This window comes from Siniperca chuatsi, linkage group LG15 (assembly GCF_020085105.1).
Source record: "Siniperca chuatsi isolate FFG_IHB_CAS linkage group LG15, ASM2008510v1, whole genome shotgun sequence".
NCBI classification, from domain to species: domain Eukaryota; kingdom Metazoa; phylum Chordata; class Actinopteri; order Centrarchiformes; family Sinipercidae; genus Siniperca; species Siniperca chuatsi.
In genome coordinates this window covers 27,180,865-27,201,421 of record NC_058056.1, presented here as the reverse complement: position 1 = coordinate 27,201,421, position 20,557 = coordinate 27,180,865, and the positions used below count along the sequence as shown (strand labels likewise).

Here is a 20,557-nt window from a genome sequence, read left to right as displayed (position 1 = left end):
CTTACACAGGAGATCGCTGTTGGCATCCTGTTCCTGGTTGGAACAGTCAACATTGGTTTCTTTTGACCCTGAGAGCAAACATTCCCATACCTTAACTACCGGTAAGCATTTTTTGTGCCTAAAGCTAACTAAACATTAACCACAGCGGTGGCAATTTAGAAAATAGTCATATTAATCATTTTTGGTTTTAGAAGGCACTGATAAACAATGTCGTCCTGAAGGGGGTGCAGTATCAGAAAATGCTCACATGGGTTGTTTTGGAAGGCAAACAACAGAGTGTATTGTTTAGTTTGGAGGGCTTGTTGTTTGTAGTTGAGGCAGGCTACCTCACCTGAAATAAAGACTACCTCCTCTAGTGTCAGAAGAAATTATTACACTTTTATGAAATGACATTAACCTGCAGGGAAAACAAGCAGACCACAACCACTAGCAAGTTTCCTTGGGGAAAGAAATACATCAAAAACACTGGTAATTCACAACAGAGAGAAAGAGACTGACATATTAAAGCAAAGACACAGACAGATAGACAGGAAGGCTGTCCATACCTCTATCTTCTTCCAGACATTGGGGTCTTTGTCCTGACTCTGAATGTCCTCCAGTAGCTGGTGCACCAGGATCGCACCTCCACGCACATCCACCGAGGGCGCTGTCAGCTGCAGGCGGCGGTCTGCAGACCTCCGTCCCTCATCCTCTTCAGACTGCAGGTCACTTAACGGACCGGACTCGATGCTTTCATCCAATGAGGGAGCAATATCGCTGGATGAGGTGGTGCTCAAGCGGCTGACCAGGTTTCGTCTGTAAGGAAGCTGAGGGGAAAACATCATGGGAATATATTCTGGATCAACAAATGTTTTTCAGCATTTATTAAGTCAAAAACATGAAATGATAAAATATGCTGTGTTGTACCAGCGGTGGCAGAGAAGAAGGAATGTCGTCCTCACTCTCCCCTATGCTGCTCACGTTGTCCCCACTCTCCCCTACGTCCCAGTCTGGGTTGAGCTCTGTCAAATCCCAGTCATCCACATCCTGCAGAGCCTCCTGGGTAGAGTCACAGCCACCGGGCCTCTGCAGGACAAAGTTAAAGTTTCAACAAAAACATCAGTGGTAGTGGTGGTCTTGTTTCTTTATTATTATATTCAGGTGCAAAAATGAATATGGTGTTCATTAACTCAGGTTAAAATTCAGTAAATAGCAATCATTTTACAGGTTTATGATCAGATGCAGAAATAAGAAAGTGAATCTTAATTGTCGACTGACCGCTGGGATGGACTGAGCCAGACTTTCCAGTTTCATAGTGAGCATCTCCGTCTTACGGAGCTGAGCGGGAAGTGCCAAGAACTCTTCTGACCCATACCAGTGCTCCCTGTCTGGGCTGGCTTTTGATAAAACCTGGGCCCCCTGCCGGAGGGAACGGAGGAAATAAACATTTCATATGGGATTATCTGCTTCAATCAGAAAAAAATTAGCATTGTCGTTTTGGATAGTAAACCCCTGCTTCATTTGTTACTTCATTAAAATGACAATATGTGGAATTATCCAACGTGTTGGCATCATTTGATCGGTCAGATCTGTTGTCTCGTATACTTATTCTTTGATCAGATAGTTCTTGATTTGAACCCATATTTTAGTGGTTTTAGGCTCTATTTTATGTAGGTCATGGTCTGATTCTGTGACAATACTGTGAATATTACTACGATTGAATGACTACGATTTTTATTAGTTTCCATATAGTTTTTTGTGCAAAACACCTGCATGCTAGATTTTGGAGTTAAATACGGTGTTTTATATGATATTGAGTGTGTGATTTCATCAGATATGTACATGTCTATATCGATGCTAAACCAATAATAAGCAGCGAGCTTCGGAGTCACTGTGCCTCCATCAGTCCATACTCTGGCAGTGTGCAGAAAAGCATTTAATGCGTTTAAGAACTGCCTGCATGAACAGCTGCTGCAGAAATCAGCCTCTCAAACTGTCCTCTGTTCTCCACAGGAATACATGTATATCAATATTCAGAAGACATTGACCAATTGTGGTTAACTGTGGGAGTTTTGTGGGCAGAATAAGAGGCTCGTCAATGTGCGAACATTTTCAAGTTGATCGTGATTCATAAAGGGAAATTTGCGTGCAGGCACACAGTTTTATAAATGTGATTCTTTTTGGGCGTACGCCATTTTTGTCTTCTGTGCGCATGCAAACTTTTTGTATGGATCCCACACAGTTTTATATATGAGGCCCTAATCTGGTCACTTGCAAATTATAATGCAGACTAAGTTTGTAAAATGTTTCTACTGTCTGATTTCAGAATTAGTTTGTGTATCCCTGTCCATTTATAACCTGTATCTGTCTCACATTAATTCACACAAACATACATAAAAACACTTTTAACACAACCTCAACTCTCCAAACTTCCGTCCTTGACCAAAAGAATGAACCCTCACCTTCTGCGCCTGGCTCTTCACGATCCAGACTGCCGTCTTGCCGGGAGGCGGTCGGAGGTCTGACTCCTCTCCGGACGCCTCCAGGTCCGAGAAGAGGAACTGCTCCCTCATGGGGGAGGGCAACGAGGAGTCAGAGTCCCCCTCACTGTGCGCATGTGTCTCCTTCTGCGTCCGCTCCATTTGTTTTGATATTTCATCCTGAGACACCGGGTCTTGGAGAGGCAGGGGGGTGTTGGCGGTTGGTCTGGCCCCAAATGGGCTCCTCGGGTCAGTCAGCGGTCTCTGTGCACTGCCCTGTGAGCATCCTCCCTGTCTGGAGCTCACATGGGTTTTCTGCAGGTTGCGCCCATTCATGACCTGTTTAGTTAAAGAGAATTTGGGTTAAAGGTGTCATTTTCGAGGCTGTTCTGGTTTATTGGACAAATTCAGTAGAGGGGGTAATAAAATGGCAGAAAATACATAATTGAAAATGAGTACAAATACATTAAAAACATCTTCTGTAAATACTGGCCAAGTGGTGAAAAAATGGAGGATGTCATAGCTTCACCTGGTGTACAATTTTAATTACTCTTTTCACCAGACAAAAACAGTGCAGTTTGCGTTGACTTCTAAAACTCTTTGGACCATATGGAAACTTAGAAAACCAAAATAGATAACTGGATCCAGGCTCGGCACATGGCGCCTCTAGCAAGCCTGCAACTGAACTGACTTCTGAGGAGCTTCTAACCCAGGGCTTTATACAGGAAGAGACAAACCATATTTGCTTTTTAATCAATTAATCTCTTCATGCAATATTTCGATAAAAAACAACAAATACTATCTAAAGACATTATTTTCACTGTACTAAACAGAAGTATTTACAAAATATCTTGATTAGGGTACTTTAAAAGACTATCCCCCTGACAACTACTGAACCCCCCTTCTATACTTTACCCCACTTAGTACAGTCTGAGTTTCCCCCTCTACTAATACAGTTGGATTATACCACTTCCTGTTTGGCCCTTCTACCTGGAGGTAACAAAAACTGAAGCACATGCATGTGTATGTTGAATGTGTGGTTCTTTTATCATTAACATATAAATTAAATCGGTATGCATACTGAAATAACCCCAGCAAATTTTACTGTTAGCTAAGGTAGCATGCTTAAAATCCATATGCACTTCAGCTAGCATCCGTAGCCTCAGAGGCAGTGGGCTGAAAGAGCTGTGAAGTAGGAGAAGCTGCTTTTTCCCCCCTCTGTAAGTTTCCATTTCAAAATTTTCTTTTAATGATATCCTCAATGTTCCTTAACACAGAAACACGGGAGTCTCCTGGATAATTATTTTATTGCTAAGTACTACGATACATGTGAATTTTCACACCAAACCAACCAAAAATATTTACTTTCTTGAGAAATCTTCAGTCAGAGGCAGTCAGATTTTAACTGAACGACAAAAACACCCTGGCACCAACATCGACGTGTCATTTGTACAAATATATTAAAAATATCAGGGGTTTCAAAGTGCGCAAAAAGATACTTGTCTCTGTTACAGCTAGCAAGCTGCACCCAGTTTGTGATTTAGTCTGATAAAATTTTTAAATATCTTTAAAAGGCCTCTTACGTGAAAAAAGAGGAACAAACCTGCAGACTTTCATAGGACTGTGAAACATTTTCTGGATAAACAGTGTCCAGCTCCAACCAGAACTTGGAGCGGTCTGGAGCATCCATGAGAGAAGGGGTGCTCTGACTCAGCTCGGCCTGGAACTGGAGCCCAGAGAGCAGGCTAACTTTCCCCAGACCTCCCCTTGAGTCCTCCTGCCTGGTTCCACCGTCTGAGAACAGAGCGGCTCTCTTGGGAAGTGACGGCTGAGTGGGCGACACTTCAGTGCTGTGGCTCACACCCTGCAGAGGGCGCTTTGTACTTTCACTGTGGTTGGGCGTGCCACATTGCATTGTGGGTAATATTGACGGAGAATGGTTGTGGTTTGTTGAGTCACCGGGCGTGGTGAGTTCAGGTAAACTGTTATGGAGTTTGTGGTTTGAGAGGCGGGATGCTTCACTCTCCTCTGCCCCCGGTTCCGGATTTGGGCCTTGGGCTTGACTGAGCTCCTGGAAGGGGTCCTCGCCGCCTGGCTCAGTTCCCCGGGCCTCTGGCTCGTCACTGGGGCTGTAGTCACTCAGTTCAAAGGCGGTGATACCACAGTCTAAAGAGAAGTAGTCCTGGCTGCAGCGGATGGTCAGCTGACCACAGTCGTCCACCTCCGTCAGAGCGTCCAGACGAGTCTGGATGGGAAGAATTAATCACGTTAATATCTACTTTCATACCATCACTGACGAGATGAAATGAAAAGCTGGTGCCTCAGCAGGTTAGCTTGATGGTTAAAGTCAAAATAAAACAGAAGTTACAAAACAATATATGACAAAGTTTTGTCTATTGTTCTTTTCATGTCAACATCCCAAAACATTTGCTTCATAAGCAAAATTTCCACCACAGTGGACAGTAAAACTATATTGGATTGTATTTTATTTTCAGGGAAACATTTTGGTGGCGTTTGTTTTTTCAACATAATGTGCCTTCATGCCTGAAATTTAAGGGACAAAGAGCTCTGCCCTCATTTTAAAAACAGCAAAGTGCATCGTCAAGTTAAAAACAGCTGACAATTTCTGACAGCAACGGCATTTGCTGGTTCCTCTGATGATAAAGATTCAGTACAGACCACTTTGGTGGTTGTAACTGTTTCACTGCTAGAAACAAATACTGTTTTGTTGTCAGGGCTTTTTGGGATGTAAACAAGACAATTTTCAATTGATCAGCACAAAAAATGTGGTTAAGGTAGCAATTCATGTTCAAGAAATAGTGTGACCATATGCTTAATATATGGACCTATAGCTGTGTGTGTGTGTGTGTGTGTGTGTGTGTGTGTGTGTGTGTGTGTGTTATACCTGGTGCTGGTCCTCGCTGAAGGCTTGCAGGATGTCGGTCTGGCGAGTGTAGTTTCCGTTGGAGTCCTGCAGGCCCTGCAGCAGACGCTCCTTCAGGACCAGAACTGAGACTCTCAGCTGGTGCCACAGCAGCTGCACCGTCCTGAACCACGTGAGACACAACACCACCAGCTTTAAATGAAGGTCGTCAATGTAGTTATTTAATATTAATAAATCAATCAATATCAAACCTGACAAATGTGAAATTACAATAAAGAAACAAGAATGCAGCTGATTGTCAGATTCTCTTAACCATTATCCATATTTTTATAGCAGACAGATATTATTTCTTAACTTAAGTGAGCGCACTTATTAAAAACTTTATTGGCATGTATTCACAGTCAGTTTTTTTCCTTCTTGGTGTGATAAACAGTTTTAGAAGTGTACTAAAAGCTTTGGAAATCATCTACATGTACAGTGCGTTTCTATAGAAGTCAAGGAGATTAATTAGACAAGAAAACAGAAACTATTTAACAAACAAAACCCTTAAAGTATCACAGAAGACAGAACCAGTGCTAGAATATAATTAAGGCATGATAAACATCATTAAAAATTTAAAGTATGTCTTGTCTTGTCTTGTCTTGTGAAGACTCACCTGATGTCAACGATAATGTTGACAGAGTAGGACAGCAGTTTCAGGGAGAACTCGGTCTCCAGCAGGGCATGAATCTGCTCCACATGGTCCGAGATGTCCTCACAGATGTCCTAATGTCACACACACACACACACACAAAAATAGTGTCTTAGGCGTAATAAGTAACCAAGTACACATTGTGCATAACGGTATAAACCTATGAGAGACAGCAGAGAACAAAAACATCCTCAGAGTGCTACAGCCGGAAAAGCAGAACTGATGAAGACCCGTGACATCACGTTTCCAGTTTTAAACGTGAGTCAGTTTCATGTGGGATCAGTTCCAGGTTTATATGTAAAAACAGGGAGAACACTGTCTGCATAACACACGTATTACTGAACTAAATTGAGATGCTACAAAACCACACAGACAGACAGACTCCAGCAAGAAAGCACTGGGCAAAAATATCAGCTATGGCATAAGTTCAACCTTTACGAAGCTTATAATGTACAGTTTTTGCTGGCACAAAGGTGTGAATTCAACTACATTGAGGTCATAGTCAGTGGTGTACTGGACTGCATTATATTGAGAGACGCTCCCAGTGGTGGGCAGAATAACTACGACTCACAGTAAAAGCATTTCATTTGAAGTGCTGATCATGAGAAGACACATTACAAACACGCAACAGACACGCTGTCGGTGCATGATCATTGGGATAATCACAGTGTGATGAGATGATTACGAATGACGACACAAAGAATGTGGGAAAATACTTTCTGAGGGTAAGATGAAGAGAAAACAGATGTGTATGGATTTAACAAACAAGACACAATGTGTTCATTAGTGAGCTCTAGAGGTGTTGGTAGGTGTATTTTTTATTTTATTTTTTTTACTTTAGACAGAGCCAGGCTACCTGTTTCCCCCTGCTTCCAGTCTTTATGCTAAGCTAGGCTAACCACGTCCTGACTGCAGCTCCATACTTATTTTCCAAAATGTATTTTCAAATGTATTTTACAAAATGTTAAACTAGTCCCAGTAAAAACATATCTTTGCTGGAATTAGCTCATAATTCATTACATTAACTTTAAATGTAAACAACTTTTCTCACAATGGTCAAACATGGGAACCTTGCTTTCAATTTATTGTCATAATTCACTAATCAACTGCACCATATTTAGTATCTAACCCTCAACCTGCACTGCATCATGTTGTAAACGTGAGTATTATCATGCGCTCATACTGTATCTATAAGTCACTTTAGCACCTTTTCATATTAAACCTGATAAAGGTTCTTTTTTTGTTAGAAATTTGTTGTTAGAATAAAGTGCAGCTTACAAATAAAAAGTGGGCCTTACTGGCAATAAATAATGAGCAAAACATGAATAAGAGACTTCTATCTTTAATTAATATTTATTATGTCACTCGCATGTTACTGCTTTGCAAATGAACTAAACTAATCCAGACTAAAATTAGATGACCTTTAAAAAAAAGCAGGTGACCTGGCTTCGAACCCCCGACAGATACTTTAGATGCACCTTTGGCCCCTGAGTCACCGTTCTGCTACATGGTGACCTGCCCGAACAACACAACACCTCCCACTCTGCTTGCGGCCTGGATTAAAACACCGCCCGGCATGTGAGAATGTAGGTCACACACGCTGCCAGCTTGGCTCATGCTAGCTTGGCTAACAGTGTGACCTGCTGAGCACTGTTCCAAAATAAATTTGTCACTACTGTAAGTGGGGCTGCAGCCCTGCGGGAACATGCTGCCTGCATGCAGTCAGCGCAGGCAGATAAATGCTCAGATACACAGACGACTGCAGAGCACACAGAGTTTTTCATGTCACCTGCATTAGTGCAGTGTTTAGTGTACAGGTGTCACCCTGAGTCAGACTGAATTCGGCTTGGCTGCGGTCTGGCTCCAGATGACCAAACATGAGCCGACTCTGGCCCATATGCGTCTGACAGATTTAGCTAAGAGTTTGGGGGTGCAGACGGGCTGATTTGGGCTGAGAATCAGCTCTGGTCAGCAGCACATGGGCCAGCTTTGGGCCAGTTTACATCATTCATCACGAGTCTGTCATGAGTCTGAAATCCAGGCGTGCTGTAATAAGGATGCTGTTAGGCCAAATCACTTTGGCTACCTGTGTAGGTACCGCAGCGACAGCTGACCAAAACTGGGTCATCATTAACATCAGGCACCCTACTAGCCAACTAGCTTAATACTGTAACTGATTTGAAATTTTTCATGTTAGCAAATGTTAGAACTCCACTAATCAGGCCTGGAGGCTGAACATGTATTTGCAACATCCCTTGTTCGAGTCGAGCCGAGGACCTTTCTTGCATGTCATACCATCTCTCATTTCCTGTCACATCTTCATTTTATCTAATAAAGGCAAAGTGCCCGACAGACGCTCCACTAAAAAAATATTTTCATATTAAAGACGGATCCAATGACTCAAAGCGTCGCTCAGTGCTGAATCCACTTAGAATTCTCACAAACTCTGCAGACTTTTTTAGCTGTCTATTTGCTGTATGATTCAGCAAGATTCAGAGTCACTCAAAAGCGTTACGGGTTGGTTAAAATTTGTTCAACCTCGACTTTTTTGAAAAAGTGACAGCCTTAACAGCTACTGTATGAAATAAAATGCAAAATCATGCAACTATAATGTATTCTATTTTCATCTGGCCACTGCACCAGCCGAACAGTAGACACTAATTTAACCCTGACTCCTACTAATCCTGCCTCTATTTAATTCAAGCAAATAGGGGTGAAAGGGCCACGTTTTAATACGCCCCAAAACCACTAAAACAAACGGGATTGTGATCAGCTGAGCAAACAAGAAGATAGGCCATGTTGTCTTAATTCTTAATCTTTGGTTTCTGTTTCTCTAAAGCAGACACTACAACCAAATATTCCCAGACAAGAATCGTTCTTTTTGGTAGATGTGGTGACCATGTTTCTGTTTTTTGTGTAGCCGCGTCCCTGAAGATATTATTGAGAGTTCATCACATCTTTCTCAATTAGGATATCTGGAGTAAAGTGTGTGTGCAATGCTTTTATCTCACAACCGAACCCTCTGCCTCATCAAAAAACGCCCCGCCAGGAGATCAAGAACGGCCCCGAGAGGAAGGAGTGCAGTTAGAGGAGTTCACAGTTAACACACTGTCCAGGATTAACTGACACACCAACTGTATACACACACACACACACACACACACACAAAGCTTGAGTGAAGTTAAACATACACATACTGTATGTACACAAAGTCTTACATATCCCCAAAACATAGACAGTCCTTCAATCCACACAAAATGTACTCATAGTTAACACACACACTCACATTGACACACACTCAGTTTCGTCATCAAAGCGCTGTCATGTCGTCCTAAAACAGTGGTGAAAATGTCACCACCGGTGTCTTTCAGATGCTTCAATAATTCACAAACAGCTTTAATATGCTAATACAGACACACACACACACACACACACGCGCGCACACAGCACTCAACAGAGGGCTCGTCTGATTGAATTAACACCAAGTCTGTCGTTTCCATCTGAAGTCATTTGTTAGAAGATCTTCAGTCCAGTCAAGCTGCTGGGAGCTAATGAGACCCTGCTGTGTGTGTGTGTGTGTGTGTGTGTGTGTGTGTGTGTGTGCGTGTGTGTGTGCATGTGTGTGACCTGATTTTTTGGTTCTTTTCAGTTGAGGTTTTAATTAACCAAGAAATGATTAATTTGAGACCAATAAATAATCATCTTAAACACAACAAAAATATTTGTCCTAACGAAACATTCAGTTCAACTAAACTTCTATAGAAACTTTTCAAACCACTCCTGTAGCATGATTCATTTGTCCTCTGTTCATCTGTACGCTCAGTGTGCTCCGAACAACGTTTGGAGAGACAGTATAGACAATATATACCGAAAGACTATAGGAATTTGTCAACTTTCAGAGATGTAGCACACTAGCCAAGAACAGACATTCACATTTTGTTATTTTATCCATAAATTGAAAACTTAACATCACAACATGTATCGATGTCACAATATAAAGTTAAATATACATTGAGAGAAGATTTTATCCATATTGCCCACCCCTAGTTCATCATGTTGCATGGGACATGGGGTTTGTCACAGATGCCAATGAGCAAGCATTTCTAATGAAACAGCAGGCTAGTTTGACAGCTTTGTGCACGAGGACTGAGACTGAAGTCATGTTTTAGCCATATTTTAGTCAGAGTTTCAAACATAAGTCTACAGACGGACAGTAGAGAAGCGGACTGTGCTGCAGGAGTGGTTTGAGAAGTTTCTAGTTTTTACGTTTTGATGCTTTTTTGGCATGAAAGCTTGTTACCACTGAATCACATGTCTACATTGTGGAAATCAAGTTATTACAACGTGCACAAACAGGTTACGTTCAGTCAAAAAGTAATGTTGATGATAGCTGGCTACAGTAGTTGTCTTGAGTCATGACAGTCCTGTAAACTGTGGTGTGAATAGTTACACTAGGACTCCTGGTGCCTCCTGACTTCAGGTGGCTAGCTGGATCCGGCTATCTCGTTGTGAATCTAATGGTCACACTGATCTGAGCTCTTGGTTTGTGTTCGTTGACGAGGTTTTATCTCTTGTTACGAGAGGTAAAGTCACGGGAACAGTGTGGGGATTCTACTTTATTCCATCTGTCCCTGCCTGCTGGGTAGCTACTGTTAGCTAGCCAAATGTCTGCAGATATCAAGAAACACAAACAGTAGGAGCAGATAAAGTAGGGTGCAGACGTTTCTGCTCTGTGTGTGCTGAAACTGATCGGTTTAGTTGAAGCATCTGCTATGACAGTCCATAGCTAAGTGGGATAACCTGCATTTTTGAATATGCATATGACAGCCTTCAGGTGGCCAATAAGGCGACAAGGTAGGTGACAAACAACGTGCCGCCCTCGTGTGACAGGTTCAACACTCAGAATGAGAACTTTAGGGACATTTCCAGCATTTTCACTTTTGATTTGACTGACAGTTGATTAAATTTGAAGGTCTCATTTGCCCAGAGCATGTGTCCATATAAACCCTAGTGTATGTGTGTCGCTAACTCTGGATTTGTGTGTGCGTGTGCATGAAAGTACACATTTACAACACCACGTTCATTTACAAGAAACTCATTTAGAATCACACATTTCTATAATTACACACTCGATCTTTTGATCTCTCACACATACACACATTTTCTCGTACTCCAGTCACGTAGAGTGAAGACATGACCTGTCAATCACAGACTCCATACATCCAGCAGGGTTTTTAATTGCCTAAAATCAATCTGAAGTAACTCGACTCGGGCTTCAGCTCCAATCCCAGCTCAGCCTCATCACCGTCGACATCAAGGGCTTCAGAGCGCCTGCGTTCAAACCGCCCGCGACAGCTCGGCCTCATCCACACCCATTCGATCTGATAACCTTCAACTCCTCCACTACAGCCCATCAGTGCAGCGTGTTTTACCTTGGAGATCAAATACTCTGTGCTCCTTCTCCCCCCTGGAGTATTCAAATTAAGCGGCTTCAAAGTCGACCGAGACCCGCTGCTGCGATACAAAGACTTGTTACAGTAATGTTTTCAAAGTGGTAGCTTCAGCAAAAAGACTCCAAACTTGGCCGTCTGAGGTTGCGTTAACGGCTGGCATGTTCTGAGTGGGTTGTCTGAACTCTGCAGTGGTTTCTCTGCTGCTGGACATTTAAACAACTTGGACCCTGTAGGGACCAAAGAGCAACTCACGCTGCTTTCACACATACAGATACAAAGTAGTAGGCAGTCTCCGGCCTCAAATAAAGCTGTAGCTCTGTGGGTGCGTTCTGCAAAGATGGTTCTTTCCACATTAAGGTCTCTGTGTAAGGAGGCAGAGAGAGAGTTTCTGAATAACCACAGTTCACAGAGCCGCCAGACACCACATCAAATCTCAAATTTACGTCTGACATTTTTTTCATACTTTTGTTGTCGTTGATTTGTTGAGCAGGAAAGGATGTTTGGCAGCTTTGAGCAACACCGAACTAACACAAAAAAGTCAACTATAGCCAGCACTACTATTGAGCACAGGCATGTTAGCAGACACCTACTGCATGTGAACATGCATGAGGGTCACCCATATTTGCATGACAGATGCAGAACGTAGGCTTAGAAAGGATTTCACCATGTGTTCTTATTGATATAAATACCACAGAAGAAGAGATACTGCAGACAGCCAGTTTTGCTGAGATGGTCTTACATACAGTGGAGTCACATTTAGTTTGACTCTATTTAGTCTTGTTTTCAAAATTAAAGGGCATGAAAAGATTTATAATATTGTCAAAACATAATTAGCTCTGAGCCGCTGTGATTTTACCCTTTTGACCTTTGAACCCCAGACTGGTTCAAATCCTGGCAAAACTGGAGGGAAATTATCAGGAAGGAGGAGCTGGTAGTGTTCCTGTCTCTTCTTCTTTGGTTATTTACATGGTCATATGTTCATTACAATCCTCTGGTCTTACTCACTGTACATTTTGTGACACTCCTCTGTTTAAACTCACAGTAAAACTACAAATTACTTGATTTTTGTGTAAAAAAACAAAACAAAAACATAACCTTTGCATGTTGGAAAACTGTACATTTGGGGGGGTTAAAGATTTATCAAATGCAACTCTACAGAAAAAGATGATCACAGATTTTAAATAAAGCTCCCACAGTGAGGTGAACATGGTTCAGCAGTTGCTTTTCTAAAGCGTATTTGCAATAAAATGTCATCTGCTTTAAAATGTACATTTCTGACTATAAAGCATATCCCACCTTAATTTTCCCATTGCTACTGGAAGCCAAACTACAGAAGCAAAACACTCTCAAAGCGCTTTGTGACTTAAGCATTGGAAAATTCTGATTTCTCTAATCCAATATTTAAATCACTCAATTTTGTGACAAACATCATTTTGTGTAAAGCCTTTTTAAATCTTGGACCTCCTAAAAACATCCTCCACTGTCCCGCCACAAACTTCCTGTTCATATTAGATTGAAGTTAAACTGCAGCAAAAAAACACTGTCGACTTTTCATCCGATTTCAGTAGCAGGAAGCTTTCTGAAACTTTGATATTTCTGTTTTCATTTCCAAATAGCCATCATATGACAGCTTGGAAACAACTTGAAATTTGATAATAGATCAAAACTGCATTCAAAAACTTAACCAAACTTTGTTTATGCAGCAGGGTCATCAATCACCCTTTGATTTTTACTTTCTTTATTTAGGTGAGAGTGAACTTAAACAAAATTCTAACACCGAGGAGGTCAGAGGTCAGGGGAAAAAAGCTGCGTTTCTTACCTTTTCACACCGTTTCAACTATTTCCAAATACACAAATCTGAATCCTTGGTGTTCAAAAATGTTTTTCAAATGGTAATTCAATAAAAAAAGAGTCTGAAAGTTAAAGTTTGTCTGCACTTGAAGCAGCGTGTGGTTTTTCTGTCCAAAGCTCCAAACACACTGCTGCTCCCATGTGGGAAATGGTGACCGACTGACACGCCAGGGGTGTGTGTGTGTGTGTGTGTGTGTGTGGTGGTGACCTGCTTCTTGAGTGGGGGTGTTGGTGTTGGGGAGAGGAGGGGTGACAACAGTTGGGGAGGTTATTTTAGGACCAACCTCACCCACCCCCCTCAACACACATACACACAGACACTGTAGCTGTATACTCTGGGTGTCATTCTTACCACTTAAAACACACACACACTTTCCCTCTCTCCCCTTTCGCTCTCTCTCTCTCCCAGACGCACACACACATTCATAGATTGTTTAAAACACATTTTACACATCCAGGTATTGTGCACGCACACAGATTCATTTGAAAAAGATTTGTCTCTTTCCATCAATCCTGCATTTTGCACCGACAACTTTCTGAAGATGCAGACCCGTGACTGTTGATCACCAATCCAACTGCCCCTTTCAGACAAGCACCCCTTTACTTTAATCTCATGGTGATTTAACACGTCGGACTCATGTCTGAATAAGTGTCCGAGTCACTTTTACATAAAAGTCACAGCAGCAATGTTACTAGGTCAGACCTAGTAAGTCTGAATTGAATGGCGTCAGATGAATGTACAAGGTTAAACATGCAGAGAGAGAGAGATTAAATGTGCATCTTGTACCGCCTTCCAACATCAATCATCATTTCTTTTGCACAAAGAAAATAAAAACAGTCACATAAACTATGAAACACTATGAAAGAGCCACTTTTAAGTTGTTGAGGAGTTTCTAGAAAAACAATTTTCCCCTCAAGGTCTGAGCAGGGCAGAAGATTTTTTAAAAACCCTCGAACAACCACAGTAATAAGTTTCATTCATATATTCCAACTGCGTGCGTGAATAAATGACATGATGTGAGCATACAGGGATTAAACAAGAGTCACATCTTAACGTCCTGTTACACAATGCTTGTGTACGATCCTTCTGTAATTGTCCTGTCGTGTCTGAATGAAGCCGTAAGGAACATTAACGTAAAAGACACCTCTGTCTGAAGGACAAAAAGACATCACTTTCACAGAAAGATGAAGCCAGCAATGTTACGTGTCTGAAAAACAGCGATTTGATATTGTTTTATACTGGTGCAGTCATCATGACAACATCATCTTTGTGATTGAACAACAAATTGAGACTAAACGACGAGGAAGAAGAAGTTTTGTTTTTCTATCGCTTTGAGGTTATAGTGTGGACGACAAAGTTTCATACAATTATTTTAAAATGCTGATATGAACTCAAGCCTTTCAACACATAAACAAGTCAGCAAATTTACTGCATGAGTGTGATCAGGGCCTCATACACACAAAGCAACGGAAACAAGCTTATACAGTATGTTTTTTTACATGATATCATTGTCTCTAGTGTTCCACGGCTGAATAACGACAAATTATTTATTAATTTAAAGACAATAAAGTTGTATTGTAAACACACACACATATTTGTACATATATATGTATTTGTACTCTACTTTTTACTTCTGAGGAACCTCATGGACATCACACGTTACCTGGCTTTGCTCTAACCTTAACCAAAACAACAAACACTGTCCTCACTGTCAACGTCTTGTATGTGCTTTTTCCTTTCACACAGAGAAACCCACAGAGCACCAACTCTTTCACTCTCTGCCTCCCTCACACACACACACACACACACACACACACACACACACACATATACACACACATTCTTCGTCAGCAATGCAACAGCTGCCAGTTGTGACAGTAGTGAGGAGGGGGAAGGACAGAGAGAAGTGCGAGAAGTGAAGGTTAAAGCTATTTCCTGGAAAGAAAATATGTTTCATCATTAAAATAATAATAAATGTCCAATTGTAAAGTGTCAAAGCCTGAAAACAGAGATACTCTTTCCCTTTGAGTTCAGCTGTTTTATTCATTCTGTTTAAAATCTGGCATGTGACAAGACTTACCCAAAAAAACACAGAGATCGTATTCACAAAACATCCTCAGGCTAAAGGTAGCTCCTAACTGGCTGAGTTAGGAGGAATTCCTAAAAATAAGGGGCGCGTCAGTCCTAACTTTGGGACTCCTAAGTGGTCTGAGAGTAATTTACAGAGCACTTTAGCTCTATAAGCAGCTGCTAAGTCTGAGAGAAGTTAGAGGAAGTCCAGAGGACTCAGTCAGCTGCTGCAGGTAATGTGCCTCAAAGCAATCCAAATCGAAACACCGCAATAAAACAATCTCATCCTCATCAAAGGATGAAGATTTGCTCAGTCAACTGTAAAAAAAAAAAAAAATAAAAAAAAAAATCACAATCCAGTTTGTCTGAATTCAAATCTGCGGGCTCTGTGCTGCCGCTCTGACTGTCTTTTTGAGTCTCACATCAGATCACAAGTTGGCTGTCTATAGGCCTCATAATTAAATGAAAATAAGTGTGAAAGTCAGCCTGTCAGATGTTTTTTTCATTGTTCTGAAATTTTACCAGATCAAAACTTGAGAGTTTTGCTTTCAAGTCCAGGTTTATAGCTTGATACTGTTTGTATGTATGTGCTGACCATTAATCTTTAACACTCCGCAGTTCACTACCTGCCTTCCTGCAGAATGGAGGTTTTGGAGATGCAGGGGTCTTAGCTGACAGTGATCGTATTTGACTGTGAGTGAGTTGAAAAGATCAGCTGAACTTAGTGAACCAGCGACTCTCTCTTCCTACTCTCCTTGCCTCCTCCTTCCCCCCTCACATGAACATCTATCGCTCCATGTTGAGAGCCGTTCCCAGAATTCCTGGCATAGCGGCGACAGTGACATCAGCAGACAGAAATATCACGACAGCTGGGAGACAGCAGGCTTCTGGACTGTTTTTAAATAAAGCTCTGTTGGTTTGAATCAGGGACACACAGATCACCTTTAGCTGCATGATTTTAACATAAACTTCTTTTTTATAACTTTAAATGTGATTTACAAGGTCAGATTTGGAGGGAAACAGCTGGATTGCCTTGTGGCACAAATCAGAAAGAGGGCACTGTTCATTCGGAGAAAACAGATCTGACGTTTTCTGAGGTTTAGCAGGCAGATAGTCAAAAGAGTGAAGGGCAAATTGGTTAAATCACTTCCAGCATATTTACTGTCTTCCAGAAAGAAGAGGAAAAAGCTTTTTGACTGCAGAAGTAAAAGAAGAAACTAAGTTTTTGGGTTAACTGGTCTTAATCAGATAAACACAAGCGCCAATCCTGACCATTGTCTCATTTGCTTACATTACTAATACTAATAATGCAACAGTGATTAATGCACACGCAGCCACACTGTGTCGACATTTACAGAGTTTTAGCTGATAAATTCACCCCTTGAAGAAAGCGCACATTTCTCAGAGGAGGTGCAAATATTTGAAAATCCGTGAAGGTCATAAATCACGCTCCTGTTTATTACCAACTGATTTCAGTTTAAAACAAAGGAAGAAGATCTGGACAGTGAGTAGGAGCAGTGATAGCATGCATGTATTAAGAGAGCTGAATATGGCACCACTAGTCATTCCTTGCTGCCAGTTTGTCCCAGTAGCCAACCATGTAACTGGTACTGGAACAAAAAAATCCCCTGTGGGCTAAAAAGCTTTTTCACATAGATCGCTGTTTTAAATGAGACACCTCCAACTGCAAAGCAATTATTACTCTCTGTATTATGAATTTTTAAACCATGAAAGGTTGAATAATTGTAGAAATTTCCCAGAGCTAGAAAAGCTGATATTATGTGTGTGATATCACCTCAAAGTCTATGGGGCAGAGGGGGTTTGTTGTCAGGTGACACCACAGCAACTCTGAGCAACAACAACGGAGATTAAATGGAGATTAGACTATAAACTAAAATACTTTACTAAGATGATGTACAGAATGTGTTGCAAAACACACAGAACATGACGTAAACTAAGCGAGCTGCATCGATAACAACGACCTCCGTGTTTTTGTTTTTAAAGTTTTATATATATTTTATAGTTGTGGTTTTAATGAAAATCTCCGATGACTGCTGCATCTGTGTCTACTGATCAAACGTGTGTGTGTGTGCACATATGTTTGTGTGTGTGTGTGTGTGTGTGTTAGAGTGTGTGTTCAACAGCAGCCTCTCCCTCTCAGAGCAGCCCAGAACATTCTCCATGCAGCTGTTACGCACCGCCCAAGAATGGCTGAGAGGCAACACACACACACACACACACACACACACACACAAATAGTGGTTGCATCACTATAATCATGTCCAACAGTCGCTCTGTGGCAAGGTCAGGTTATAGAAAAATGCCCTGCAGGCAAACGCATTATAAATATGACAGAGAGAAGAAGAGAGGGACACAGAGAGAGAAGAAATGAAGGAGAGGATAAAAGAAAGAAAGAAAGAAAGCGAGAAAAGAGCAGCGAGGACAGGATGAAGAAGCAGAGAGATCACCAGAGGCGTGAATCCAATTTCAAACAGCAGTCTGGCGATCTGTCCGCTTCCATCTCTCGCGCTGCCGCTGAGCCTGACGCCCGCCGACCGCCACGCCCGTAATTAAGTCAAATAAAGCTCAGGCCCAATTTGACCAGGATGCTCTGTGTCGAGGTAACATCCAGTCAGACACTCAGTGTGCAGCTACGAGCCGCATCAGGGCGAGTCCAGGTCTGATGGGCCTGAAGGAGCTCATTATCTAAACACAGACATCAGCTGCTGATGATACTAAAGATCTTCATTATAAAACACAATCATTTACAGGCCTCCAAACAAACTGCTCAGCTGAACTGTTCATAGAAACAACTTTAGCCATTAGCTATGCTACACTGTCCATAGACAGGTCTGACATGTAGCATTTGTGGCTATAACTGTAGCAACGTACAAAGACCAGGTCAGACTGGTCTCCGGCCTTTAACAACAACATGAAGCTTCATTTCACAACATAAGACAAAAGGCCAGTTCAACATTTATGTGAATTATGTGAACATGAAAGTCATGTCTGAACAGAACTGGAGCACAGAGCCTAGCTTAGCGTAAAGACTGTCACAGCTAGCCTGGCTCTGCTTGGTACCACCACACAAAAGACTGTATCTAGTTTCATTAAAACGAATTATGTGCTGAAAGTAAAACCTGTGCTCACCAACCATATCTGCCAACTCGGGCTAGAAGTACCGGGCGGTTAGACGCACTCTCGTAACGCATTTTCATTCATACATTTCTGGGTCAAATAAATGAGGTACAACATGTTATTAGTTTGCTTTCTAAGTATTGGTAAGTGTATATCTTTCTTTTTTGATGGAGCCATGCAGGCAGTTTCAGCCGGTCAGCCAATCAGCAGCCAGTATTTTCCATGGCCATGGTAAAGATATGTGGACACCAACCAGTCTGTGCTGCAAATTGGGGAGAACAATTGAAGAAATGGAAAACTATGAACCAAATGGCCAAATTGACACAACATCTCACATCAGGTATTGGTTTTGATCATGTTAATGTACATTATGATATTATGTAGTTCTTGTTGCAATCCTTTAGCTAGAGTATATTTTTCTAACACTATGCTAATGCCGCACATTATTAAGTCTACTGTATATGTGGACAAAATAAATAAAACACTGAACAAGTGTGTTCAAAGGGCTTTCCTTTAAATGATGATTCCCTACACCTTCAGACTTGTAAAGCTGGTCAAACAAAGGAGCACCTTCAGCGGAAGACTCATCCCCCCACAATGCACCACAGAGCGCCACAGGAAGTCATTCCTGCCTGTGGCCATCAGACTCTTTAACTCCTCCCTCTAAGTGTCAGTCTGTATGACCCGAAGTCACTAAACTGGACATTGATCATTACATCTCTGCAATACTTGAATAACTGTACAATATCCGTGTAATACTCATGTGCAATATTTAGTTGTTTTTTTTGTTTGTTTTTTTGTTTTTTTTCCTATTTATTATTCATACTTCCATTACTGCTGCTGCAATACTACTTATATTACTTATATTATTACATTGCATTTATACCGTATTATCATCATCAACCGGTAAACCCACTAGGTACTTCACACTTATTTTATACTTATACCCACTTGGTACTTAATTTATTTTCTGACCTGTTTTTTATAGTTTTTATAGTGTATTGTATTATATATTTTTTGCTAGTACTTTCTCCTGTGTGCACTGACGGAAAGACGAGCTGCTGTAACAAAGAGTTTCCCTTCGGGGATCAATAAAGTATTTCTGATTCTGATTCTGATAATGGGGGGCCAGTGAATGTTCGGTTTTTCTGACAGTGAAATGTTTCTCCACTTTGTTGTAATACAGACGATTCACCACTAGATGGAGCAGCCAACCAGAGAATGAGTTCTCTGTCCTTCAGCGATCATAAAGATGCTCAGACAGCACCCGCCTGTTCTGGTCGTCACTGCTGTAGTGAGGATTATTCATGCGGTAAAACTTTTTTAAATTTTGAATATGTAATATGTCAAAACATTTCAGAGTCTGTTGAACGTGTCCTCTTGTTTTATAAAGTGCAAATGGGGAAAATCAAGTCAACAACAGAGGGCATGGGATCCAAAAACTCAAGGAACAAAATGAATCTGTTGTGTTTATATATTAAACTGTTTTTTTTCTTTTTCTGAATATTTTCATCCTTCAACGACATTTTTAACACACTTAACTTTCCTGTAACAGCAACAGATTAAAGGGGAAACCTGAAATGACGGTTTGTTAAAGTGACAAATTGTTTATGCATCGTTTGGATTTACCGTTTCATTCACAGAAAGCTGCTGCTCACTGATTGATTGCGATTGAACTGCAGCTCAGATCTGACACCAACGTGACCTGACAGAGGCGTCACATCTGTTTCTGTTTGTGTTTTTGCCTTCCAGCTCTGACTGGACTCACCACAAATTTTCATCAAGCTTTTTGTCTTTTCTTAGTTGTGTCTTATTGTCCTCTTTGTCTGCTGACGCTGCTCTGACAAGCTGCCAAATCTCAAAAGATGACAGATAGATTTGATTATTGTCATGACAACACTGGCAAAGACTTGATTATGGATAAAGTTTCTTGTCATTTAAATGTCTACGGATCAGAGTTCAGTACATACTGAGAGAGTAAAATTTACAATTTAAGCTTCAGTGTTAATT

The 20,557-nt window shown here is 41.3% G+C and overlaps 1 protein-coding gene across 8 annotated transcripts in view; it reads right to left on the bottom strand.

Moving 5' to 3' along the window:
- The window catches only part of akap6 (A kinase (PRKA) anchor protein 6), a 225,277-nt gene that overhangs the window by 161,637 nt on the left and 43,083 nt on the right, over positions 1 to 20,557 (bottom strand). For all 8 annotated transcript variants that reach the window (XR_006374663.1, XM_044167634.1, XM_044167639.1 and 5 more), the window contains 7 exons: positions 5,999 to 6,108; positions 5,365 to 5,506; positions 4,063 to 4,704; positions 2,442 to 2,798; positions 1,258 to 1,398; positions 907 to 1,065; positions 546 to 806 (listed from right to left, as the gene is read on the bottom strand). Coding sequence is in view for 7 of the 8 variants with exons in the window: in XM_044167634.1 (XP_044023569.1) it covers positions 546 to 806; positions 907 to 1,065; positions 1,258 to 1,398; positions 2,442 to 2,798; positions 4,063 to 4,704; positions 5,365 to 5,506; positions 5,999 to 6,108 (1,812 nt within the window). In the remaining variant the exon portion in view is untranslated. The remainder of the gene's footprint in view (positions 1 to 545; positions 807 to 906; positions 1,066 to 1,257; positions 1,399 to 2,441; positions 2,799 to 4,062; positions 4,705 to 5,364; positions 5,507 to 5,998; positions 6,109 to 20,557) is intronic.